At 40.2% G+C, this 27237-nt stretch overlaps 1 protein-coding gene across 3 annotated transcripts in view; it reads left to right on the top strand.

Annotated features, from left to right (window-relative positions):
• SUPT3H (SPT3 homolog, SAGA and STAGA complex component) overlaps positions 1–27237 on the top strand; it is a 279283-nt gene that overhangs the window by 170081 nt on the left and 81965 nt on the right. For all 3 annotated transcript variants that reach the window (XM_071548208.1, XM_071548209.1, XM_071548210.1), the window contains 3 exons: positions 15583–15669; positions 16806–16896; positions 19285–19421. In XM_071548208.1, coding sequence (XP_071404309.1) covers positions 15583–15669; positions 16806–16896; positions 19285–19421 — 315 coding nt within the window. The remainder of the gene's footprint in view (positions 1–15582; positions 15670–16805; positions 16897–19284; positions 19422–27237) is intronic.

The following is a 27237-nucleotide window of genomic DNA, read 5'->3' as shown; positions in this document are numbered from 1 at the left end:
GACAGATATTGGGGATATCCATGATTGTAGCAGCAGATCAAAGATGTGGTGAGGTCTCTCTCACCTCCACAAAGTGTTCTCTGTTTCTTTCAGAGGCCTCAGGCCCTGTGCCTTCCTGCCCTTCCACTTTTTTGACACACTATTTTTGATAATAATTTTGGTGTAGCTGTAGATAGAAGATCCTATTCCAAATGGAAGGGAGGGTGGCTGTTGCTCTGGAACCTGAACAAACAGAAGTAAACAATTTCCTTTACTCAAAAGCTCTGTAAAAATACCCCAAATACAGGAAAGAGTCAAAGCCCTGGAGATGTCTAGTCCAGGCCCGTCAAAGGAGGACTGTCACCAGAACTAGATTGCTCAGACAGGACTTTATCCAACTCTGGCTTTGGAAGCTCCACCAAGGAATTTTTTCAGAGCCTCTCCTGCTTAAGTTCTGCAGAGCTGCTCTGTCCTCCCATGAGAAAGGTTTTCCTGACATTTTTACTCAATCCTTCCCAACTGCAGTTTCTGGCTGTCATCCCTCATTATATCATCTGACACTACCAAGAAGAACTTGGATCCGTCATCTTTCTAATTGCTCTTCAATTATTCGTAGGCAGCAGCCTGTAATTATTTGATCCCTTTAGCTTCCCCAAACTTAGCTGATTTATTTGAATATTAATGCCAGCAGACATTGTTATGTTTACAGTTCATTCACATCTGAGATATCCAGTGCTGATGACTGGAGTGCATTAAAATCTTTGAGTTTTACTTCCATTTAGTACATGGGAAGTAATTTCTTTCAGGTCATCTCTTCCATGAGTTGTCCTACCTTTGCTCCTGTGCTCTAAACCTCAGTTCTTCTCAGTGCTCAGTGAAAATTTTTATGCTGTTTTGGAACCATGTTTAGATTTTCCATCTCTGTTTCATTCAGCACAGTTTATCTTTATTTGTACTGGTTTATGTCTGAAGCCTCCTTTGCTTTGCTTCTTAATTTGACTTGTAAACTTAATTAAGCCTTACTTTGGGTGGTTTTTTCCCTATACTTCTTGACTTCTAATGCTCTGCTTTCCTGCATGCTGCTGATCCTATTCCTCCTCAAAAGCCACTGATTGAAAAGTGACTTCTTGTGAATATATGAGTTTAGTTTTATAGTAGAAGGTCCAGCTTCTAAACTGCAAACCACTGACTGTACTGACATTGTTTATGCTACTGTCTCTTAGTTTTATATTAAAATGACTGATGCTATTTGTAAAGCTTTATGGAGGTTTGCAGGTTTTTAGTTTAAATGTTTAGTTAGTTTGGGGTTTAAATGTCACTGAGAATTATGCTTCTATGTGATATAAGACTGGCCCACTTATTCTAAATTAGAAGAGAAATGTATCGGGCACAGTTTTTATGGTTTGTGTGTCTGCTAAATCACCTCTGCATTTCACAGCTTTAGGCTCTGAGAAATATTTATAGTTTTTGTTTAGGAGTGCATGCAGGTTTAGATACAACAAACGCTTCAGTTAAAGCTCAGAAGAAGTTTGGTTGGGACTTTTTATATATTTTTGCATTATTTTGCAGCTTTTCCTGTTGCATTAGAGGAGAATCTTTAGCAGTGAAGGAGGGCTGCCGGTTGGGTGGGGAGGGAGGCAGAGGCAAATGTCTCTGCCCATGTGCAGGGTGTTGTTCTGTGCCTCCTTTGGCCCATTTGTAAAATGGATGTAGAACAGAAATCCCTGTCAGATGAGTGTGTAAAATTCACATAGGTAGAGTAGCTTTTCCACAATAAACCAATAAACCTTGAAAGCAACTGAAAAAGGGAGTCAATGGTATTAGGGGAGAATTTTGTCTTTATTACTATTCTAAATCTTATCCCCTTCTTTCCTGACCTTTAAATCCCCTCAATAATCAATGTTCCTTCTAAAATCTTACCTAGCCTTGGTCTTTTCTGTGATACATCTTGATCTACACTCTGGAGTTCACTTTGGATCACTTAGGGAAACATCTTCCACTCTGCCAGGGTGAGAACAGATTCCTTTCTGTCTTTGTCATACCTGTATGGATTTTCCTCACGCTCCTTTTCTCTCTTTTTTTGGTAAACATAGTTAACAGGTTATGACTGACATTGAAGTTCACTTTCTTGTAAATGCATGAGAGAAATGGAAGTGTTCCATTGATTTGCAGGAATGAAGGGACTTTTCCAGTTGTTTTTCATGTATTTTGGTGGAGGTTTTTTATTTGTTTGAAATTCACCATTTGCACTTCAGCAATTGCAGTTTACCCCTCCATAGTCTACCTCCTATTTTCATGAACTCTGCAGAGAATATCTCTCATAATTACAGAAAAATGTCCATTTTTTCACTCTCTTTGAACTTTGTGCCCATGCAGAAGTATGAAGGTCTCTTCTTGTAGAAATCCATGCTATGATTATTTTAGGAGCTAAAAAATCAGAATGCTGGTGATTGTGTAGGGCTCAGCCTTTACCATGGTCAGAGTCACAGAATCAAGGCTTTTCATTCCATCCTTGCTTTTTTGCCCAAGACCTTCCTCTCCTCTTGAAGATTTCCATGATATTTCTGTGTCTCTTGAACTTAGACCTCTAGTGCTGACACTTTTCTTTGTGGCTCCCAAAGGATCAAGGTAAATGCTGGAAACACTCATTTTCCTCCTTCCCACTGGCATCATTGACATTATCTTCTGACTCTTCTGGCACCAGTCATGGATATCCTAATTGGTGCTCAGCCTTATGACTTAACATGTGAGCAGTTCCAGTGGAGCTGCATTTAATTAGAAGATTGTGCAGTTGGATTATTAAAGCAGAGAACTCCTCGGGGCAGGGGAAGTTATTTGTCTTCTCCTGAGGGATGTGTGTAGGTCCACAGCTTGGCCCTGCTGACAGTTTCCAGAGTCTTACAAAAGACCAATCTCTTCTTTCCTCTGTTTTATCAGACTTCTCTCTGTTGGCTGAGGGTGGTTTGTAGTGACTGGACTGACTCTCTGCCAAAGCCTTTCCAGTTCATACACAGTTTGAGAGTGTGCAAGTTTTTGGTTTAAATGCCAATGGCAGGTAAAACAGTCCAAAATTCACTGAATCCAACCCAATGTCTCCACAGCCAGTTCAAGTCTGGCAAGGCCAGTAACTTGAGTTTCAAGAGAAGAGTAAGAAATATGTGATATATGATGAGGTTCATGGCCCATTTTTGTGTTTTCCTACATTCAACAGGTAAGGTCCAGGTTCTCTCAATATGGTGATTTCTACCCATTAGGAACAAACAACCTCCTAAATTTTCCACTGAGGATCAGGCTTCTTTAAAAAACACAAGAATCATGGGGTTCCATGAGACTCCAAAAGACTAAAGGGGGATTTTTATGGCCACATCCATGGACTGTTAGAAGTTTGGAAGTCAACCATGAACCAAATACCTGGAGGGCACCATGAAAGTCTTTGACCTAGAAAATTTTTGCCAACAGATGTTTCTATCTTGTTTCCTCTATCCCTCTCAGAACCTCTCTGCCTCCTTCCCCAAAAAAGTCTTCTCTTGTACTCATCCCTTCCATGTCATCAATCCTGCAGTGCTGAGTGGTCAGTCCAGTCTCTGCTGGGCCCATGGAATGAGTCTCTGCTGCCTCCAAGAGTGTTCTTGTGTCAAAGAAATGCTGTCTCCCATACCACCCTCAGGCTTAGGAGGAGCTTTCCTGAACAGCTTCAAAGATCTTTTCCATTGTTCTTCAAATTATTTGTGAAATTCCCTCATAGTTTAGTGTATTTTAATTTTGAGAAAAGATAGTATTTCCATGAAAGATAATTGCAGAGCATCTCCACCCAAGTCAAAGTGAATTTAAATTATGTACAAGATCACAGATTTGCACATTCATGTCCCAGTTGTGGAGTCTTCCCCAGTTGCCAGGTTATCTATTCCAATGTTTTCCAATTCAGTCTATCTGTTCATTAGAATTTAAAGCCCTCCCAATTTTTTATGTCAAGAACATACTTAAGAAATAAAATGCTTTAACTTTTCCAACAGTTGCATTCAATTTGAAGGCTCTAGTAAACATTATGAAGCACAGCTATGGGAAATCCCACATGGCTAATAAAGTTCTGGTAGTAATAGGAGATAAATTTAAGTTTTCATAATAGATTATCTAAACATCTCCAATCAAAGCATTAAACAAAGCAGGCCCAGAAGCTATTGTATGGTTTTTAAACTATCTTCAGAATCTGTAAAGAATCTGAATAAGTACAGCAATTTTCAAACTATTGATATTCTGGCAGCAATGTTGCTGCTTTTCCCCCTATTGTTACCAATATTTCTGTTCAGAATTTCAGAGTACATTTTATGTCTTTTTTACATTAGCAAGAAGATGTTCCTACCTCCCAGTAGTTTGATTTTAACCATTTGCTCAGTTTCATTAAGACTGTCTTTTAGCAAGGGGAAGTGTAGTAATTTATCCTTACAGGGATGTTGTGACTCAAACACTCCCTTCCCTTCCTGTTGCTTGATCCAATGTAATTAAATAATAGATTTCATTTCATAACTTTGCAGTAGCAATAAAGAGGAAATTATGTTCAGAAGGCATGTTTATTTTTTTTCCCCAGCCTTTTCATGGCTTAAAAGTGATTCTTTCTCTTCGTGCTAAAGTAATGTGAAACAGCCTTTTCAGACTTATGTCCTTGGGAAATGAATGTTAATTAAAGAATGAACATTAAATAGGAGTTAGGAAATCAGGGCCTTTTTTCAGACACAAATATCTGTTGTTCAGATTTCACATTTACGTTCCTTTGTGGTACTTTATTTTCTCTCTCTGAGTGAGAGCTCTCTCCCTTTTTCTTTCTTTCATCTTTCCAAGGCAAAATCTGTCATGTTCATGTTGCCATCATACAATTTACCTTGTGTTTTTGGGAGCCCTGACAATTCTAATTCAGATAAATAAGAAAATTCAGCAAACCAACACATACATACAAAAATATCGGATTTCCTTTCCTCATTTTTACATGAAAATTGGTCTTCCTTGGACTGGCATTATTGTTTTCATACATTTCCATCTATTTTTATTTTTATCTTAGAGTAGAAAATTCTTGGAAGAAAGTAATCATAAATTTATGATTTTTAAACCATGATGTAAGAGAAAAAAATTCTTAGGACTGTCTATATGATAACTCATTCTGATTACACCTTGTCCTTATTGGCAGTAAAGATTACAGAACAGAATGAGAGTTTCTCTAGTGCCATAATGGACACTCTATGCATTTCATGTGGTTGAAAAAGTATTAAATGGTTTTGATTTTTCCTATTGATAATTTGAATGTATCTTGCAAGATGACACTTACCTGACTGTCAAAGTCCTGCAGGCAGTATAATGGACCTTAAACCAAGACACCCATTTGGCCTCTCTGGCATCCCAAACCATTTAATCCCATATTCATTTACATCCATTATGTGCCTCACTCTAATCTGAGAGATCCTGTGGCAGCATTTCCTTGTGGTCACCAGAAGCTCTCCCTTGGCTGACCTGTGCACATGAGCAGATGAGAATAAAAAAAGTATGAATAAAGATTGTGAATCATTTCAGGTAAAATCTTTTAACTGACAAAGTCTCGTACTACTGGCATGGTATTTCAAAGTATGAACATGATGGCATCTCCCTCCAGGGCTGTGAATAATTGTAGAGCTTTCTAGTGGAAAATGTTGCAATTTTGTGTTTCTGGTTGAACCTGAATCCTTTTTTTTTCTCCTTTTGTCTCCTGCTGTAAATTTTCAAAGCAATGTCTTGCTTATATTTTGAGATTTAAATGTATGTTTTTGTCCTTCATTTTGAAGTGTTTGAAGAAAATATTTATGTGACTTTGGGATCAGTTCAGCCAGGGGGTCAGTGTCCCTGTCTCACAGAATCACTGGATGGGTAAAGTTGGAAGGGACCACAGTGGGTCATTTGGTCCAACCTCCCTGCTCAAGCAGGGCCATCCCAGAGCACTTGGCCCAGCATTGTGTCCAAACAGTTGTGGGGTATCTCCAATGAGGGAGACTCCACATCCTCTCCGGACAATTTGTTCCAGTGCTCAGCCACTGCATAGAAAAGAAGTTCTTCCTCATGTTCAGGTGGAATTTCCTGGAAATCAGTTCCTGTCTGTTCCTTTTGTCCCATTAATGGACCCCCCCTAAGCAGAGCCTGGTCCATCCTCTGCCCCCTCCCTGCAGACAGACAGGCAGGATGAGGTCCCCTCTGTGTCTCTTCTGGAGGCTGAGCAGGCACAGCTCCCTCAGCCTTTCTTCATAAAAGAGATGATCCAGTCCCTTCATCATCTTTGTCACTCTCCACTAAACCCACTTCAGGAGCTCCAAGTCTCCACTGTATTGAGGAGCCCAGAACAGGACACAGCACTCCAGATGTGCCTCACCAGGACTGAGCAGACGGGCAGGATCATCTCCCTGACCTGCTGGCAATGCTACTCCTAATGCACCCCAGGATCCCATTGGCCTTGGCCCCCAGGACACACTGCTGGTTCATGGACAGCCTGATGTCCACCAGGACGCTCAGGTCCTTCTCAGAACTGCTCTCCAACAGTCACCCCCCAGTCTATGTTGGTGCCTGCGGTTTTTCCTCCCCAGGTGCAGGACCTGCATTTGCCTTTGTTGAACTTCAGACAGTTCTCTGCCCAGCTCTCTGTCGAGGTCCCCTGTGCTCAGTGCCTGTTCTTCACAGCAGCACTTGCTGTGCATTCTTTCCTTCCCCCGAGGCTTCCTCTAAACCCACTTTATCTCTGTGCTTGGGGTAGGTCAATACGTGTCTTACTTTCCCTGTGTCCACCAGTGACACCTGATTCCAATTTGCTCTCACATGGAAAGGAAGAGTATTTATTTAGTGCTCTGGTGAAACTAATATAAGGCAGTGATTATTTTCCTGTGTGAGCAGTGTAAGGATACATGATTTAAACAAATGGTGCTCTCCACAGCAATGGGAGAAAGGAACCTGTTTATATTAGATGGTCTCTCAATCAACAGAGAGCAGGTTTTTTTTCTCCTTGCAGCACTGGAATCTGGTGAGGAATAATCCTGAGTGGTGGTTTCTTCTGGGATTTGAAACCAAAGGACAGGAAGCTGGGGTATAACATAAAGCTCTGCTGGTTTGCATGCCATAGTAATGTTAGAGAAAGAAAAGAAATAGAACTAATTGATGGAGAGGAAATAAATCTGAATTAATAGACTAAATATTCCAAAATACTACCTTCAGTTCTTAAAAAGGATAAATTCCAATTGCTTTTTTTTGTTTGTTTTATTAAAGGTGAATGCATTTATTGATGAAAAGACTGCACATTTCTTATTTTTTCAAATTAATGTTTAGGGCCATGTAACTTAGATGTAAATAATGGTTATATTTGAGATTCACAATTTGAAGTGGCTACAGTGATACTGTTGTGAAAATGGAACAGCTCACTGGGGGAAGTCTGAGTCCAAATGTAGTTATTTTTATTATAATTTGGGCTAGAAGACCTTTAAATCTCCCTTCAGCATCAGCAGTTATTTACTTTACATACAGGGAAATTTGTTGCAGTGATTTGCAGTGGGCTGGCCTCATTTACCTCAGCATCCAGAATATCCTGACAATCCTAGAACACAGCCAGTCAATAACAGAGGACACCTACACAAGTCTTCTTTAGAAGAAGAGGGATCTGTTTGCAGAGGTTGAAGTCCTTTTGGCCTTGAGAATTTTTCAGGTCCATATTGGCTGATGGATCTTTCGTATCTGTAAAGTTCACCCTTCACAAAGCTTTTCTCACAATCTCTTGTCCTAGAGGACACTACTCCACCATTTCCACTTGGGTGACGGTTTTCAAGCTTATTTTTTCTCCCTTGTAATAAGAGCTGGAGCAGCAGTTTCCAAGTGTCTTTTCTTGCCTGCTGTTTTCATCACCTGCAGTGGGAGAGCACCAGCAGTGGCACACCCAGCCTTGAGTTCACACCTCTGTAGCCACTGAATAATTTGACCACATGAAAACTGAGTTGAGTGAGGCTGATACTTTTTTGTACCCAGAAACTTTATGGGTATAATTTCACTTAGTTTGGTCAGTATTGCCTTCTGTAAATATCAGGTGTGCAATAGGGTTTCTTTTGTTTCCTGGAGAGTAGAAGAATTACAGTTAGAAAATGTTGGCCCAAAATGTTGCTTTTGGAATTCGAATTGAAAGAAGGAAAATAGGAAAAAGTCATGCCTGAAGCATAAGTTGAAATGTAGCTATTGTTCATAAATGCATTAAATTCTTTTCCCTGTGTGACAGAAAATGGAAAAGCAAGCTCTAATTTAAGAAGTCAGGCTTAAATTATTAATAAAGAAGAGGGGAAAAAAAGGCTAATATAAGTTCATCTTTTGCAAAATAGAAGTATTAATGCCACTATTTACTTGGAAATTTATTTTCCTTATTAGTCTATTTGATATAATTTAAAGGAATCACTCTGTCCCCAGCAGATGGAGGTTTTCACTGTAAGTAACAGAGCTAAAGAACATGGTGCACTTTCCTGTTGGCCCATCCCATTGCACAGACTGACTCTCTGTAGTTTTCTAAAGGCTCTGTACATTCTCCCCATTTTTTTTAATCTTTTGTACTTTTAGAAAGATGTTGTTTTTACCATGAAGAACATAAACTCAAGCAAGCTGGGAGTGTTCTGCTTTTGCTGTTTTAACTCCCTATGGTCGTGTACCTTTTGTTGTTGCATATTTTGTTCCTGATAGTACTAAATGTGTTGCTAAAAATCATTTAAAAAGCAAAACAAAAAAACCTCTCTGACCTTTTCTATAATCAACAGAAGTGTGTGAGTTGTCAGAATGAAGAGAGATGGTGATGCCCAAATTTATATTAAATGTTCAATTTAAATATATGGGAATATTAGGAGATACCTTCTCTTTGTCCTAGTGATGCTTGGGGGTCTTGGCTAGCAGTGCTGCAGTTAAAAATGTGCAGGCTGAGGTGTGGGGCTGTTTGCTGGAGTTTGTAGGACTGACTTTCACACACCTTCATTCTAGAGGTAGCTGAGGAAAGGGCTGGAACATTCTGTCGTTGACTTTATATCAGCTGCTTGTCACCTCTGATGTTGAAACCACTGAGTATGGGACTTGTAGAAATGCTCTTTGTGCCTTTGGTGGGAAGGCACCTTTGTGTAACCTGCTGATTGCCAGAGAGACTGTTGGGGTAATTCTTCTCCAGCTTCCAGGAACTGGCTGCAGACTCTGTATCCAAACTCCACAGCTTTAGAGCTGCCTGAACTGTGGAAATCAGCTGTTGCCACCTGCTAGAAGGTGAGGAGAAGCAGTTGATTGTGCTTCAGGGACTCAGGAGTAAGGTTTTTATGTGGGGGCAAATATAACAAATTATGTCCCTGAAAATAAGTTATCAGGAAATGCTGGAGACACAGGGATATGAGCTCGTGTTTTCTTGTTCTCATGATCTGTATGGACTGAAATTCACTCTGTGTCAAGCATAAGATAACAGCTTTCATTGCTCCCTACATCTGCCTGGCAGGAGGTTGAACCAGGTGGGCGTCGGTCTCTTCTCACCCATAACAAGCAGCAAGACAAGGAGAAATGGCTTTAAATTTCTCCAGGGTTTAGATTGGAGATTAGGACGTGTTTTGTGACAGAAAGGACTGTAAGGCATTGGAACAGGCTATCCAGGGCAGTGGTAGAGTCTCCATCCCTGGAGGGATTTAAAAGACGTGTGTATGTGGCACTTGGAGACATGGTTTGATAATGGGCTTGGCAGTGCTGGGGAATGGTTGGAAGAGAGATATTGTCCAACCTAATGGTTCTATAATTCCATGAGACTCTAAAGCTTCAAAATGTGACACAGAGCTTCATCTTCTTGAAGTCACACATACTCAGCTGGTGTGGCATTAAATGATCTTCAGTAAAAAATACTTAGATTTGAAACTAGATAACTCATAAAGAAATTGGTTGTCTTTTAATCTGCAGATGGACATTTTCTGGTTCAGGCAGCTTGGGATGATTCAGTTGTGCTGTTTAACCCTTGTGCAGTGATCCTAAATCATTACCTATTAGAGTGCTCTGATGGACTCCTTACTGTAATTACCTCCCCAGGATGTGTTAACTGCATAAAACATGTGCCTGTGCTGACTTGTGGAAACAAATTTGGTGTTTTCCCTCTGTGTGTGTATTAGAATTAGAAGCTCAGGTGGGAGCATTAACAGCATGTGAGATATTACATGAAAAATTGAAGTTAAAGCCTGTATTTACTTATTTAGTTGTCTAGTAATGGGGTGATCTGTTTGGAATATATTCCTGCTTTTTGCTGACGATGCCGCCCTCGTTGCTCACACAGAAGCAGCTCTGCAGCACTTCACATCCTGCTTTGCAGAGGCTGCTGAGCTTTTTGGGCTGGAAGTCAGCCTGAAGAAGATGGAAGTTCTCTATCAACCTGCACCTCAAGAAGTCTTCCATCATCCTCACATCACCATAGGCAATTCAGAGCTTAAGTCAGCCCAGCAGTTCACCTATCTGGGAAGTATCATTTCCTCAGACGGTAAGATTGACAAAGAGACAGACAAGAGGCTGGCAAAGGCATACAGAGCCTTCAGAAAACTCCATAAAAGAGTCTGGTCCAATAAACACCTAAAGAAAAGTACAAAGATCAGTGTCTACAGAGCCATTGTACTGTCTACTCTTTTATATGGGTCTGAATCCTGGGTCATCTACCGACACCACCTGCGGCTCCTCGAACGCTTCCATCAGCGCTGCCTCCGTTCAATCCTGAACATCCACTGGTCTGATTACGTGACCAATGTGTCTGTTCTGAACAGGCAGGGGTCAGCAGTATCAAGGCCATGCTGATGAGAACTCAGCTGTGCTGGGCAGGGCACGTCTCCAGGATGGAGGATCACCCACTGCCCAGGGCACGTCTCCAGGATGGAGGATCACCCACTGCCTCCCGAAGATTGTGCTCTATGGTGAACTCGCCACCGGCTGCCACAAGAGAGGAGCCCCGAAGAAGAGATACAAGGACTCCCTGAAACAACACCTCAGCCTTGGCCATATTGGCTGCCACCAATGGTCCACTCTGGCCTCCAATCGGGATTCATGGAGACACACCATTCATGACGCTGCTGCTTCCTTTGAGAATGCACAGAGAGTCAGTCTGGAGGAGAAAAGACACCGCAGACAGAACCGTTCCTTGCCAATGTCACCCAGGCAGACGTTCCGCTGTGCCTTCTGTGACCGGACCTGCCTATCCCGTATCGGCCTTTTTAGCCACCAGCAGCTTGCAGCAAGCCTGGGTAGTGCCCTTCTCATATCTTCATTCGTGAAGCCTGGCCATGATGATGATGATGATGATGATATTTACAGGACTATATCTAAATTCAGAATATTCTCTGGTAATTTTATAGTTGCATAAATTTTATATGGAAAAGAGGAAAAGTAGGATATTTTAATGCGTATTTAATAACAAAACAACCTTCCTGCCTCAGAAAAAAAATTCACCCAGGTGAACCATGATCTCATTTTCTTGTATAATGAAAACAAAACCGTAGCTCCTGCAGCATTTTTCTTGGCTGCCAGCAGTTCCAAGGCATGCAAACATTACCATTCCAGCTCCGTCCTGCAGTTTAACTGGAAGGGTTATGTCACAACACACTGTGTTTGTTTTCCAGCTTTTTGTCTGTTTGTCCATCAAGAAGGTTTTGTAGAAGTATTGGTGATTGTTGACTTTGGGGGTAGTGGAAGAAAAAATAATTATGGAAAAAAAAAAAAGGGCAGACAGTCCCATTGAAGTAACTTTGCTTCTGTCACAGGAGAATGAATACTCCTTTCAACAAATCTATAATTTGCAGAAGTTGCAAAAAGAAAATAGCCGTAAGGTGACTGTTAACATGCTTCAGTTCATCCTGCCAAGAAAGTTAACTTCATAAAATCATTAAACCCGTGATTACATTTTAAAATATTATTCCCCTGCCATTTCTTCTTAGACTTTAAATTTAGTTACTGTATATACTACCTTCTTTGTAAAGTGAAAAAATTGTAAAATACACTTATTTTTCATAAACTCCTAATTATTAACAGAGCTATTTGCGCTCCTATAGTTAAAATCATTTCAACACTTCCGTTATTTAAAGTTTGCTTTTAGGGGTTCATAATTCCTCTGTAATAAAAGAAAAAAATATATATATTCAGACTCTGAGGTCTCAAATATTGTTTGCTGGCAATTTAACCAGTTTTTCTTTACAAGGCTGACTAATTTGAATTGTTTGCTGTTCTTCAATATCATCCCAAACAAAATATTTTCTAATGTGGACTTAATAGTTTAAAAATTAAAAAAAATTAGGAGAAGACAAGTGAGTGTGTTGGAACTGCTGCTGTGGCTCAAATTTTCTGTGACTGGCACTGAGTGTCACTGAGGCCTGGAGCAGTGAGATGGTGGGAAATTCTTGCCATATCTCCACCTTTGCCATAAGGGAACTTCATCTCTGGAAAGTCATTGCAGCCTTTATGCCCCACCCATGACGTGGAGGCACGAGAAGTGCTGCTCACAAAGTAATTAAGGATTTGGAGCTTATTGCATATTAATGGCAACTCTGGGACAGTTGAATAAGACAGTTTGTTATAATGCTAATTATAGCAAAGCACTCATGTTGTGGTTTGAGTGAGTCAATTACGTGTGTGTTAAACTATAAATACATCTTCCCCCCCCAGCCTCGGCTGTGTGGGACGTAATTTTTATTTAATTGCTTGGATACATATTTACCTGAGCATATCCTGGTTTCCCAGGTAAATATGTGTACCAGTGCAGAACTCATTATGGGCTGTTTGGATAAATAATCCATATTTTATAACTGTACAGGAAGTAATTATTTTTGTATTTTGCTTTCCTTAAGCCAAAGAAATTAAATGCTGTGTGTCCGTTCCTTAAAATAAAATAGATATAAAAGTCGAGGCAATACAAGAATAAAGTTTTCATTGTTTTGGTAGAAACTGAGAATATTATTCTAGATTTTGATCTTGTGTTTAGCCCAGAGTAACTCCATTAAAGTAAACAGTGTTATTCAGGATTTAGTTAGATGCAAATGGGACGTGAATTTGGCCTCTCGCTCTCCCATCCCTCATCACGAGGCTCCTGTGAGCAGCTCACACACAATCCCTGCTAGAAATGACTTTGTCACGTGCTTATCATTGGGAAAAACAAGGTATTTCAGCTGCTCACAGAAGTCAGCATATCTGAATTTTATAGTAAGAAAATCAACGCCTTAGAGAGTCAAAGAGTTGTTTGGGTTGGAGAGGACCAAGAGATCATAGTTATGTTCCTGTACATTTTCGGGAAGTTGAGCAAACTTTCACATCAGATATTTCTGCCGTTGTTTTCTGTGATAGTTGGAAAAGCTGCCTCGTGTTATCACCGTGCTAAGGTCAGGTTTTCTAACGCTTTTAAGCTCAGTAGGGCCAAAGTCAGCCCTGGCATAAATCCATTCACTGCAATAGATTTACACCAGAGAGGAATATTGGCTCGTTCTTGGTAATTTTTTTTTTTATCCAGTTCTTTATATTTTATGTTAGAAATATAAGGAGCTTGCATGCCCTCAAACTAATCAGAATAAGAAACAGTTTCGCTTATGCCAAAAAATAGAACTATCGTTTTTCACATTCTTACATTTTTCAAGTGGGATTGTATTACTGTGACTTTGGAATTCCTGAAATCTCTCTGGTCTTGGCGACTGGAAGGGCCAAGAGAGGGTTTCAAGGGGAAAACCTGACCCTCTTCGCTCTGTATGTTTTGTGTTGTGCCTACGAGATACAGTTAACGTTTTGTATGTGTGTGATTAGTGTGGAAAAAAATTAATGCAGTCCAGTATTACGATTTATGGACTGAATCTTTTGCCCACTGAACACTTGCCAAAATGAAAATCTTTCTGCCCCCCTCCCCTCCTTCTTTGGATATTAGAAACAGCTACTGTTTTTGTTGATCTTTTTAACTTCTGAATAGGCCTATTTCAAGTCATAGCAGCATGGGAGCTCAGATTAATAATATACTTATTCAGCCAGTGATACTGAGTGAAACCATTGCTGGTGTGAGTATGAAGGATAGGATTTCTTTAAATTATTTTCAGGTGCATTAATGCATTTCTAAAGAAGAATGTAGAGATATTTCAGCATAAATCAAATTGCTGTTTGTTGATCGTGGTACAGGTGTGTATGAATTTTAATATCAAGAATTTTTTAAGGTCTCTCTCTCTCTTTGATAACTTTTGTACTGTGCTTACAGTCAGTTTTCCATCAGAGGGTAAACAAGGACAAGAGGGAAAAACCTGATGATTAAATCTTGCTTTTTGGACAATATATTTTAATTTAGAGACTAAAGTAAACTCAATGCCAGGAAGCACCTTTCCATCCCACCATCTCTACAGCATCATGATTTACATTAAAACAGGTTGTCCAGAGAGGTGGTGGATGCCCCATCCCTGGAAACATTCAAGGCCAGGTTGGACAGGGCTCTGAGCAACCTGGTCTAGTTGAAGATGCCCCTGATCCTTACAGGGAGTGGAATTAAATGAACTTTAATGATTCCTTCCAACCCAAACCATTTTATGGTTCCATGATCATCTTATGCCAGAACCAAGGGCTAGTGAGGCAAGAGGAGCAAATCCCACTGACTTCTTTTGTGCGTTTGGGTTGAACCACCCCAGCCCAGTAGTTTGATAAACATCAGCTTGCACAAATTTCTGACCAAGGCTTCAAGGTTCCTAACCTTGCCCAGGGTTTGATATGATCCATCTGTGTACAAACCAGCCTCACTTCCTGCACCTACTGAAGGCTGAGGGGCTTAGTCCCTTAGGAAGAGGTTTTTGCTCTTTCCAGCACAATTTGGGATGTTCAGGGCCATTAAGGGCAGTGAAGGTGAGGACAGTCCACTTCCCACTGCTTTGGCCACCTCTTCCCCATTTTTATGGCATTCCTTGCTCAATCCCATCATTATCACTTTAATAGCTGAAGGGCTGCTCTGCTCAATAAGGCATTTCAATTCCTTCTTTAATAGAGTTGTTTTTTCCTATCAATTCATTTTCATTCTCCCAAATGAAATAAGAGCATGCTTAAAAAAATTCTTCATGTGAGTCTGGCTTGTACTAATGCTAAGTCAAGTAAGGGTAGAGTTTCTTTCAAAAAATACTTAGGTAAGCTGTTTAAAATTAATATTTGTTATTCTAAAAAATTGGGAGAGGGATCAGCCACCCTTACACAGTTGCAGATAAAGTGTTATGGCAAGAATTTGGCATTTTTACATTGCCTGAGAGAATTATATGTTCATTTTCTGCACTAAGGAAAGGAAAAAAAGGGCTGTAGAGCTTTTTGAAAGCAATCATTTTAAATATAAACAAAAAAAGCTTTGCTTGAGATTTGTCAAAAGTCTTTCAGGCTTTTCATGAAATTGTTATTCACTTCTTGGCGAACAAGAGCCGAGTGAGTGACACCTCTGAGAGTCCCAGCTTGTGTTTTAGTGCAAAGCCTGTGTTTTGCTGTTCAAGACCATGCAAAATATTATCTGAATTTATTTAAAACAAGCCCCAGTGAATAAAGTTTTGAACACTGAAAAAGCCATCCTAATTTATTCATTTCTTTTAGTTGCAGCAGGCAGCTGAAGTTTCTCAGATGAGAGGAGCTCGAGTCATCTCTGCCGAGGATCTCCTGTTCCTAATGCGCAAAGATAAGGTACAGTAATAAGTCAGACATTCTTATTTTACATATTCAGCTGCTTGTTGTGTTTTCAAGTGTTTGCTTAATGTATTAAAAGGAGTCTGTCTCATGGATAGCTTTATTTAAAAATATAACTGCTTTACAATTGTATTTTATTGTGCACAATACAATCCTTCCATAATATTTTAATTCATTCTTGGCTTTTCCTGTAACTTCAGTTACCAATAGATTTTTTTCACGAACCTCTAGGGCAGGTAATGCACCTCAGAGCTCAACCTAATTCCTTAATAAGATAAAAATATTCATCCTTATCCTTTATATTCCTTTTATTAAAAGTCAATAATTGTAATTTCCCCCTGGATATGCAGGGTGTAAGATGTGACATTTGACAATGAGACCGTTAGAGTTTGGTCATTTAGACTGTCTGCAAATTCTCTTTATTTTCTTTTGGAATGTTTTTCCTGTACTTTACCCAACTAAAATCTCAAAAATTAGGGATGGACTTTCTTCTTCTGGATAGTAAGTAGAACAGGTCAATTAAAAAAAAAATTAGTTTTCTTTCCTCAAATTTCAACATTGTTCAAAAAATTTTGTCAACTATTTTTATCTAAATTTTTAATTCTTTCTCTGTCTCCTTTTCTTCCTTAACTCCTCACCCTTTTCTGTCCCTTTGTTTTTCTGTCCTCATTTAATAGCTGAAATCTAATGACCAAAACAATTTCAAAAGTAAAACCTGCTAAAACATGAGAAACAATTGCAGTTTCTTTCTCTGGTAAGAGCCACAAGGCTATACTGAAAAGAGCAGTTAATATGGATGTCAAAGTTCATGGAAATGTGCATTTCTAGGCTTGAATTCCCAAATTAAGCAGACTTTGGAGTGCCCTAAACACGCCTGATTGCTGAATTTCTGCTTTCTGAAAGTCAAACCTATTTCTGTCTCACAGCAAAGTGCCAAGAAGTTCAAATAAGTAAAATTTATTGTTAAGTTGCTGTTAACTTTGAGATATTTTCTATGTGGGGATTTTCTGCAGAATGAAAAATATGAATATTTTAACAATTGTATTTACTGACTAATGTATTACACATTATAATTACTTTAAATAAAAATAATTACCTGATACTAATTCGTATAAATGTATTTTTTCCCTTAGAAGAAGCTTAGAAGGCTACTTAAATACATGTTTTTTCGAGACTACAAATCTAAAATCGTCAAAGGAATAGAAGAAGATGACCTCCTCGAAGGTAGAAAAAGGAATTACTTAATTTGGGAGAGGTTTGATGCTTTACAAATATGCTGAACAGCTCAGTATTAATGTCATGTTTAATAGTTAGAGACAAAACCGGTGTCTTCAGAGGAATTTGTTTGAAAATCCCCCCCTTTCCTTTTGAAATGCTGCTAAAGGAGGCACGTGGAGCTGCCATCCAAGTAGTGGGTAAGATTGTCCAATGTCAGAGCTCTGCTGAAGGAACTGGTGCTGATTGGATAGACTGGAGAGATGGGCTGATTCCAATGGGATGAAGTTCAACAAGGCCAAGTGCAGGTCCTGCCCTTTGGCCACAACAACCCCCTGCAGCGCTCCAGGCTGGGCACAGAGTGGGTGGAGAGCAGCCAGGCAGAAAGGGACCTTGGAGTACTAATTGACAGGAAGCTCAACATGAGCCAACAGTGTGCCCAGGTGGCCAAGAAGGCCAATGGGATCCTGGCCTGGATCAAAAATAGCGTGGCCAGCAGGCCCAGGGCAGTGACCCTTCCCCTGTACTCTGCCTTGGGGAGGCCACACCTTGAGTGTTGTGTTCAGTTCTGGGCCCCTCAGTTCAGAAAGGATATTGAGATGCTGGAGCGGGTCCAGAGAAGAGCAAGAAGGCTGGTGAAGGGACTGGAGCACAAGCCCTATGGGGAGAGGCTGAGGGAGCTGGGGGTGTTTAGCCTGGAGAAGAGGAGGCTCAGAGGTGACCTCATCACTGTCTATAACTACCTGAAGGGAAGTTCTGGCCAGGTGGGGGCTGGTCTCTTCTCCCAGGCACTCAGCAATAGAACAAGGGGGCACGGGCCTAAGCTCTGCCAGGGGAAATTTAAGTTGGATATCAGAAAAAAATTTTTTACAGAGAGAGTAATCAGGCATTGGAATGGGCTGCCTGGAGAGGGGGTGGATTCACCATCCCTAGAGATCTTTAAATGCAGATTGGACGCGGCGCTGGGTGCCATGATCTGGTAAATGGACTGGAGTTGGACCAAGGGTTGGACTCGATGATCTTGGAGGTCTTTTCCAACCCAATCGATTCTATGATTCTATGATTGCAGGACTAATTGATTTCAGCATCTGTAATTCAACTGCAGCATCTACTGCCTGCAATGGAATGGACATTTGTTAAATTATTGTCCAAAGGTTTTGACATGTTCAAAAAAAAATCCTATAATCTGAAGTCACTGAATACTAATACGTGACCTGGGTCTTTTCTTCATTGTGGTTTTGCACTTTGAATCTGTCATTTAAAGAATGGGAAGCACTTTTGTTTCCCCATTCAAGGAGCAAGTCACAGATTTTATAACCAATGCATTTAAAGGAAAAGGTCTTTGAATTAAAAATACATTCACTCCTGCCATGTAATTAGCTGGTATAAGATTTTGTTGATTTATATTGATGTTAGATTTAACATTTCCATTGTAAAAAGTCAAGTTAAAACTTATCATAGCAAATCTAAACCTTGGCATACTGTTATAACATCTAACAATGTCCACACACAACTTTTTGTATTTAACTTATTTCCTTTCTCAGAGCCTTTTATTATTTTTTCCCTTACAATGGATTCCTTGTGTTTGGTTCCTCTGAGCATCCACACTGGTGTTAGGTAAACACTGTACTTCTTGCTTTGACTTACTGAAGCTGTGGATAAGTTTTTATCAACTGATTTGAGATTTAATTTGGCTGTGGCATTTTATTTTCACCACACATGAAAATGTATCATTTCATTCAAGCACTGGCACTATTGCTTCTTACCTGACAGCTTTGGGGTTTTAATCCTTAAGCTTGTGTCACTGCTTAAAAGAAATAAATAATTTTCCTAACTTGTTTTGAAAAGCTTCCTAAGCACAGTTTACCTTGGAATTAAAGATTGCATTTTCTGTTACACTTTGGTAATTGAAGCCATTAATTTTGTTTTGTGAACTTAGTGCTTTTGTAGCCGCTCTTCTTGCCAGGGTTCTCCAGGTTTTAGTGCAGAGCAGTGGTCCGTCACCTCTGGTGTGTGTTAGGGATTGCCTTAGGCTGGAGGTGATGAGGATTTCCCAATGTGTTCAGGCAAGAACATTTCCTCTGTATATGCTGCTCTGTAAGGGAAGTTCTTTTGTGCCACCAAAGAGGGATAGTTTCTTCTACAACTGTATTCACTGGGGATTCTTCAGTGAGAGGTGATGCTGTCCAAGCAGCAGGTTTCTCTAGATCATGAAAAAAGCTGGACTAGACTAGAAAACACTAAAGGTGCTGTTTTACTACCACTGCAGCAGAGCACTGACATCACTCTGGTCAGGCAGCCCAACTTGTTCGAGGGGGTCAGTAAGAACAGGCCCTTTTCTGCATTGTGCCAGTTTAAAACATCAGTTGATGTTATTCTTTTCTTGTCTTTGTGGAGACAAATTCAACAGTAACACCACCAACAAAAGGCAGAAGCTTGCTCAAGACTTTCTCAACTCCATCGACCAGACTGGAGAGCTCTTAGCCATCTTTGAAGATGATGAGATTGATGATGTCAAGCAAGAGAGGATGGAGGTAATTCTTTTCTTTTACTGGCACCCAGCTCCAGCAGAGAAAAGTGTGAAATATTTCATACATCATGCTGCTCTGATGCCTTTTTCATGCTGCATATTAAATTATTGTTACATGTTTTTCCCTTTGCCCAGATGGTCTAAGGGAATCCTATTTCCATATTTTTCCTATTCCTTCAAATGTTTCCTGATATCTAAGCACACATGCTGAGAACGAAGATTACAAAAGGGTAGTTATGGATCTTTATGTCTGCCATGGATTTGTATTTCCTTCCTATAGAAAGCAGATTCTATTCATAAACATTTCACACTCATTTTTCCTGATTTTTTTTTTCCTTTTGCATTATCCATCCCATAGAAAGCTGTTTCAATATCATTGGAGGCTGTTTTCGTGTAACAGCTCAAATTAAAATACTCTGTGCAAACAAGCTGCAGTATAAGCTCTCCTCTCTGTCCTTCTTTTGAGTCCTATTTTCTGACCTGTGTAGTTATGAGAAGTTTTGTCTCCATTACAGAATTCAGAATGCAGCCCCACATCACTCTCACAAAGCTCAGTGGGACCAAGAAGCAGCACAGCTGTGGTACCATGGAAGTCTGTGATTTTGGCTAAATTTTCTGTAGATGGACAGGACTACCCCATCTGTTTGGGAGTTTTGTCCATCACCCTGTTCATGCTCAGTTGCTCAGTTCCTCCTCATGTCTTCTGTGGGCACTGAGATGTCAAGGGCAAAGCTGTGCTGGGAGCACACTCAGTTCCAGACTCAGATCCAAGCCAGTTTCCATCCATTTCCAGACAGCAATACAATAGACATGGCTGTTGGAAATGGTTGCTTGCAGGGTAACCATTTTTAATTCCCTTTCAGTGGCTGCTCCGGTTTGGTTTTCTGTGCTGAGGTGGCTCATGTGTTTGGGAGTATCTGTGTATTTAATATTTGACTATTAAAGCCTCTTTTCACTTGCAGGGTTTCATCGAAAATTCTAAGAAATAATGAAATTTTTATCCTGCTCAAGTTTTAATTCTACTTTTTTTTCCTATTAGTGGGGCCTCTGTTCAGAACTGTGACGTTCCTGATCTAGTTTCCCCTTCTTTCTCCCCTCTGATGGGAAGAAATCAAAACCTAAAGAACTCCTTCCCTCTAAGAATTTGGCAAGGAACGAGACCCTTTTCCCCCCAGCTGAGAATTAGTGTCATCAAACAGTTGTTTCCAACCACTGTTTGTGTTTTGGAAACCAATGGTTTCTTTTCTTTAATTTTTTACTTATTTACTTATGCAAAATGTTATGCTTTGCATAAAGGCAAAAGACAGGCAAATCCTTTGAGCTTGTACAAACAAAACTAGATAACAGCATTCTCCTGAATGAATGGGTTGTGTGCTTGGCTTTACATTCTCTTCTATCCTTCTGACATAATATTTTTATGGTCTAAAAAACTGCACAATTTGATGAAGTTCCCTGTTCTAGGCAAGGGCAAGTCTGATTCTGTTTGTCTGTCAAGAAATGGGTGTCTCTAATCAAATATTTTTCTTTCATCTGACTACATGTTTTGTTTTTTTATCACTAGACTAATTCATTTACTGTAGTGTGTTTATGTCTATCTCAAGTAATTCTTCTCCCTGTTGCTCAACTTTATTACGTTTTGTGACCTGTTGAATTGTTTCCATGTTAAAGAAAAAGAAAAATCAAGATCTTATTTTAGAATAGGTTCATGAATGATATACAGGTATGAAACCAGTATTATCTATTTTCTTTCTTATTAGTCTCTAAAACTACGGACAAAACATGAAAGATTATTTGAAACATGCTTTTCATAATGCTTAGTGTATTTTGTCTTTGTTTCCTTTGAGATTTTGTTGTCTCTTTGAGGTGGGTGGAAGAGAATCAAAGATAGCAGGAAATGTGATCCATTCCTAAAGGAAGAGTTGTTAGTGCATGGACTAATCTCCTGGATCACATTTGCTTTGTGCAGTGGATTGTTTAATCCATGCTGGGCTTTGGAGGAAATCCAGTGGACACTTTACCAGTGTTCTTTAAGGAATTAGTGCACTTAAATCGTGAACTGCAATCTAAAGGCAGTGTTCCTTTTAGGTATCAATTACCTCAGAAATGTGTGGTTATCTTGGTTTGGACAACTGTAAATGATTTCAGTTCCACTTTGCCTTAGGCCAAAATCATGCTGAGTTGTCCAGAGCAGATGATAAACATATATTTCTGATGTCATTATGGGCTACACAGGATATGATTGTTTAGCAGTATGGTTTCAGTTATGATACAAAATGCAAATATTGTTTATGCCCGTTTCTTTTAAAACATTTCATAAAATTAGAGCTAAGCCTTCATGTGATTGCTTTCTGTGCTGTGAGGTCTAGTCCATATTTGTACCACGGAGGAGGAAGCAAAGCTTTGGTGGAAGCATTACTAGAGGAGAACAAACAATTCTATACTTTTTTTTTTGACTGAAACACACCCATCAGTGCTGTCATATCAAAAAGAAGGGATGCTCTTTTAGGGTTGTGTATAGAACTTGCTGGTTTTGATTTGAAACAAAGAGACTGACTCTAAAACAGTAATACCAACAGTGGAACATGGAGTACTCTGAAAATACAGGACAGAGTTTAAGTACAAAATTCATGTTAGTTTGTCATATCAATACATTGTTATCAGGCAGTTAAAGCCTCCCTGCCATCCGATCCCGTCAGATCTTGGAAGCTCAGCAGGGTCAGCCCCGGATTAGTACTTGGATGGGAGACCTCCTGGGAAATGCCGGGTGCTGTAGGTTCTAGTCCTGAGGACTTCACTGGCACTGTCCAAGCTCGCTCGGCCGTGGCAGATGAACCTCAGGACTGAAACGGTGGGGCCAGTTCTGCGCACGCTGAGCCTCACTTAAAATCCACTGCGCAGGCTGGAAGGGCACGTGGGGACAGCCCTGCCCAAATCTGGGTTTGCGAAGCTGAGCCACACACACTTTGTTATCGATACATTGCAATTAGATGACTTATTACCAAAATAATCGCATTAAATGGTGGCAAACCAACCAACTGCGTTGGGTTTGGGAAAATCAAAACAAAATAAAAACTGGAGTAGCACCTCTGTCTCACTTGTGAGCTACTATTTTGCCCCCCCTGAGGTGGCAGTAAAGCACCAGTGAAATCCTTCTCCTCAGACTGAGAACAGTTGTAGATGGAATAAACAATTCTCATTCATGGCTGTGACTGAACTGTGTCCATAAAGGAGAGATGGATCACAGAAACTGTCTTCATAATGGGTGACAATGTCTTGAGAGCAGCACATGTAATGGCAATGTACCCACACTCCTCTTTTCGTACAGGTTGGGCTGTGGAATAAATGGCCAGAGCTGGAGGAATTGCATTTCCCTTCCTTTGCCTGTTGTATGACAGAATCCACAATAAATGAAACCTTGCATGTGGATTGCAACTTGGCTTTCCCTTGTCTTTTAAAAATCATTTAGAGAGGAGAGTTGATATTCCTGTGGGATATGGCTGATTTGGTGTGGGAAGAAGGCTCGTGTTCATTTAAAATCTTTGAACTTGTCCTTATTTTGCAGTTGGGGTAGAGGTACAATTTTGGGTACTTGTGTCCTTATGCTGCTCGTCTGAACTTCTCGAGTTCCTGCCCACAGTTAAACCAGTTTCAGGTTTGGCTGTGATTTTGTGCATGGCAGCTCCAGTTCTGCTGTTTTTCTCTGTTAGAACCACTATCAAATTCTGCATCTCATGTCATTAAAATCAAGTGCAGCTATTTTAAAACTTCGGTCAACATCGTTGCAAAGCTGACTGCTCTCTAATTCTGTAAAGACCCATTTTTTATCATTTGTTTTATAGCTCCAGTACCTCCCCCACCGAGAAAAAGTCTTGCCATCAGAAATCTGGAGTGACACAAAGGAATACACCGAGCATCATGCTGTGAATGCTCTGTTTCACTTATGTTCTCATAGGATTAGGAGAAACACCATTCATCTGTCACTCTGACTGCTAGTTTAGGGATATATTTCCAACACTCACATCTTTGATGGCAATAATTCAGTTGCAGCAGCTACCATAATGCTTTCATAGTACATTGCAAGTTTGAATAAACAGTGGAGGGAAAATAACTTCCCTACAAGAATAGAATACCTTGAAAGCAGGCTGGATGCCAGCAGAATGGTAATACTAAGTTATATCCCTACTTTGTGGTTCTTCTCTGGGGGGGGTTGGAACTAAATGATTTTTAAGGTCCCTTCCAAGCCAAACAATCCTGTGATTCTGAGATTTTAGGTGTATGGTCCTTTGAATTGCAGTAGGTATTTAAAAACTACAGATATATATATTTTTGTCCTAGAGAGTTCATCGTGGGTGTGATTTTCCCAGTGCTGCTCACTATAATATGCTCCTCGTGGTGAGAAATCAGCACAAAGCTCACAGCAGTGCCACAAGCTCTGTGCAAAATAAAGCAGATTGCACTGAAGTGGAGGTGTGTTTGGAATATATGGGGGGTTTATGTGATTTTTAATTACTCATGTTTAATTTTGTCTTTGTTCAGACACGGTTGATTTATGTCCTCTAAGACACCTAAACACACCAATCTGCACCTTGGGAACAAGGAATCACACTCTGAAAGTTCAGTCTGGTCTAGTCATAGAACTAAGGTGGAAATAGAAGTAAATTAGGCAGTGACCAGGATGAGTCCTTCCTGCTGGAGCATCACCATCAGCTTTTGAGTCATCACACTTTGACTCATGACAGGTTATGTTGTCCCAAAGAGTGTGCAGCTCTGGGCCCTCAACACAGGAAGGGCATGGACCTGTTGGGGCAGTTCCAGAGGAGAAGATGAAGGCTGGAGTGGCTCCACAAGGCAGACAGGCTGAGAGAATTGAGGGTCTTCAACATGGAGAAGAGAGGCCTTCAGGGAGAGCATAGAGCCCTTTCCAGTGCCTAAAGGGGCTCCAAGAGAATTGGAGAGGGACTTTAGACAAGGGCCTGGAGTGATAGAACAATGGGGAATGGCTTCCCACTGCGAGAGGGTCCATTTAGATCATCTGTAATGATGAAGTTCTCACCATGAGGGTGGTGAGGCACAGGCACAGGTGGCCCAGAAAGGTGGTGGATGCCCTTTGGGCAACCTGATCTAGTTGGATTCCTGCTCATTGCAGGAGGAATGGACTGGATGATCTTTAAATGTCCCTTCCAACCCAAACCATTCTATGATTCCATGAACTCCTGGGAGTCAGCAGAGCCAGGAGTTCTCTCCACTCCATAGTTTGGGTGTGGCCACTCCCTTTGGGATGCTTGGAGATCATTGGCATGGACACAGGTTGCTCTGTGGGGACTGGCCTTGGACTGAGGGCACGGACCCAGGGGCTTTTAATTGAAAGGGTGAAAATTTGAAGGCATAATTCAGAAATAAACAACTATGAGCCCCTTCTGTTCAGGGTGGGTCCAAAAGATGGTGTTGAAGTACTCAAATTCATTGTACTAATTTGGAAAAGATGTACAAAGAAAATAAGCAGGAAATTATTTAGAAAAGCTCTGAGGTCTTTCAGTACTACCATGCTTGTTTCACTGGCAAAAATTATGCCAGTGTAAGTGCTGGGCAGGGTCATTACTCCTTAGGGAGGATCTGTTCCTGCAGGGTGTATCAATAACAAACTGGGATTTGATTTAAAAGCCCATATGGAGAGCACAGGCAACACACACTTAATAGAAACTGCATGTTGCAAGATAAACAAAGTTATTTTCTTATGCTAAGCATTGATTCGCAGAGCACATCTTTTTTGCTATCTAATTTTGATGCTACACTTATTTTCTTCTGAAAAACATATTTTTTTACTTCCTTGCTGATTTCAGATTCTTGTTGACAGCATCTGTATTTTGGGACAGAATCTTTGCATTTCATTGAGCGTTGGCTTCTGTTATCTCACAGTATGGTGCCCAAATCTAATCATTTATTAATTTTTAGAATCACATAAGTCCTAAACCTTATAAGTCCTAAATTTAACAGCTACACCCTATGAAAGAATGCATCTTGGGGTAAGATTTGACTAAAGATGATGATATAATTTGTTTTGTGTTTTAGCATGTGAGCAAAGTGTCTCATCTCCCACCATGACTGAGATCCTGACAGTGTGAATACTGCAGTTTAGAGGTTGATTCAGCTGATCAGATGTTTGTATCTTCTTTACAATGAGCTACAGAGCTCTCTGCCCTCCTTGGGGTGTATTTGTCTTGCAGGGAATTCCTTTGCATATGTGAGGTTGCTCAAGTCCACTTAAGAACAGGAGTGGCATCCCTGTAGTTTTTTGTGCTCTCTTTAAAGTGTACCCTCCCACATCTATTCCTATTTATCTCATACTGGTCCACATGCAGAATTGCAGCTTTCTAATATCATGTCATTTACACCAGCCACTCAAGCTGGCTTTAAATTCAGATGTCTTTAAACTGATAGAGAACAAGTTTAGATTAAGTATTAGGAAGAATTTTTTCCTTGTGAGGGTGGGCAGGCCCTGGCACAGGTTGCCCAGAGAAGCTGTGGCTGCCCCATCCCTGGAAATGTCCAAGGCCAGGTTGGACAGGGCTTGGAGCAACCTTATCTTTAAGGTCTCTTCCAACCCAAACCATTTTATGGTTCTTAGTTATGGCCTTAAATTTTAAGACATTAAATTTGCGGACAAAGAAACTAGAAAGTAAAGCTCCTTATTCTTTCCCACATATTGTCAAATATAGACAAAGGGATGGCAGAGGTAGGACACAGAAGGACAAGCCATACTATTAAAACCTTATGTGTTTTGATGCATTATTTATGGACTAAATAATTGGAGCCCTAAATGTGAATCAATATCATCCTCACCCTTGAGTTCTGGCAAACTGAGAGGAGATTGTCTCAAATTTGAAAAGGGATTTATACTGGCTGGGTAATGCACTCAGAGAGGAGTGGGAAAGCTCCTCCCTAAGGACATCTGATTTTTGGGGCACTGATGAAAAAAACCCAAGTTCTCATTTTCCCACCCCTGAAGCTGCTTTGAGAGCTCAATGTGTCACTACCACAAGCTGGGCTGAATTTCACTTAACTGTACCTGATCAAAAGTTTAAACATCCCAGTAACTTAGGCCAGCTCTGGAGTCAGAAATAAGAGAGAAGCAATCCAGGGAGAAGTTCATTTTTTAGATGAGAGGAAAAAAAGTGCTTTTTCTTTGCCTAAGTCACCCTTGAGTGTAGTTCATCAGATGTCAGAAAAAGTACTTCTGGTGCCTCTGGGGTGATTCTCTGTGGACACTCAAGTTCTGTGTGTGCACTGGGACCTTGATGACACAAAAAATATGTAATGATGATCTCTAATAGACTTTAAGGTCACATCAGCACCCTATAGACTGTCTACTGTTTTTGATATGCATAAATGCCAAGATTAAAAAGAACATAGATGTAACACCAATCAAGACCAAAACCTTCATTCTCTAGGAAATGTTTGGGGTTTTTTCACTATTGCAAAATGGAATTTAGGAATGCAAATATAGAGGGAATTAATTTCACTGCATCAGTCCACCCAGTGTTTCCAGATGAGTGCAAAGAGAGCACAACTAGCAGTGTCTCAGCTCTAAATTTGCTGTCTGGGCATCAAGGTATTTGTAAGCATTATTGGGTATAAAAATAAACCTGCTGGTATTAATGGTTTCTCTGATTACACATCGGTTGGGAATGTTTGGGATAGTGGAAAAACACTGTTTCTCTTGGGTAATGGTTGAATTGGTTAAAAGTAAGCAGAAAATAAACAGAAACAGTTTCTCCTCATTATCTATATGTCTGTAAATGTTGTGTCATTCTTGTGGGAAT

This window comes from Pithys albifrons, chromosome 2 (assembly GCF_047495875.1).
Source record: "Pithys albifrons albifrons isolate INPA30051 chromosome 2, PitAlb_v1, whole genome shotgun sequence".
NCBI classification, from domain to species: domain Eukaryota; kingdom Metazoa; phylum Chordata; class Aves; order Passeriformes; family Thamnophilidae; genus Pithys; species Pithys albifrons.
Note: the sequence above shows the minus strand (reverse complement) of the source record. Positions and strands in the feature narration are given on the sequence as shown.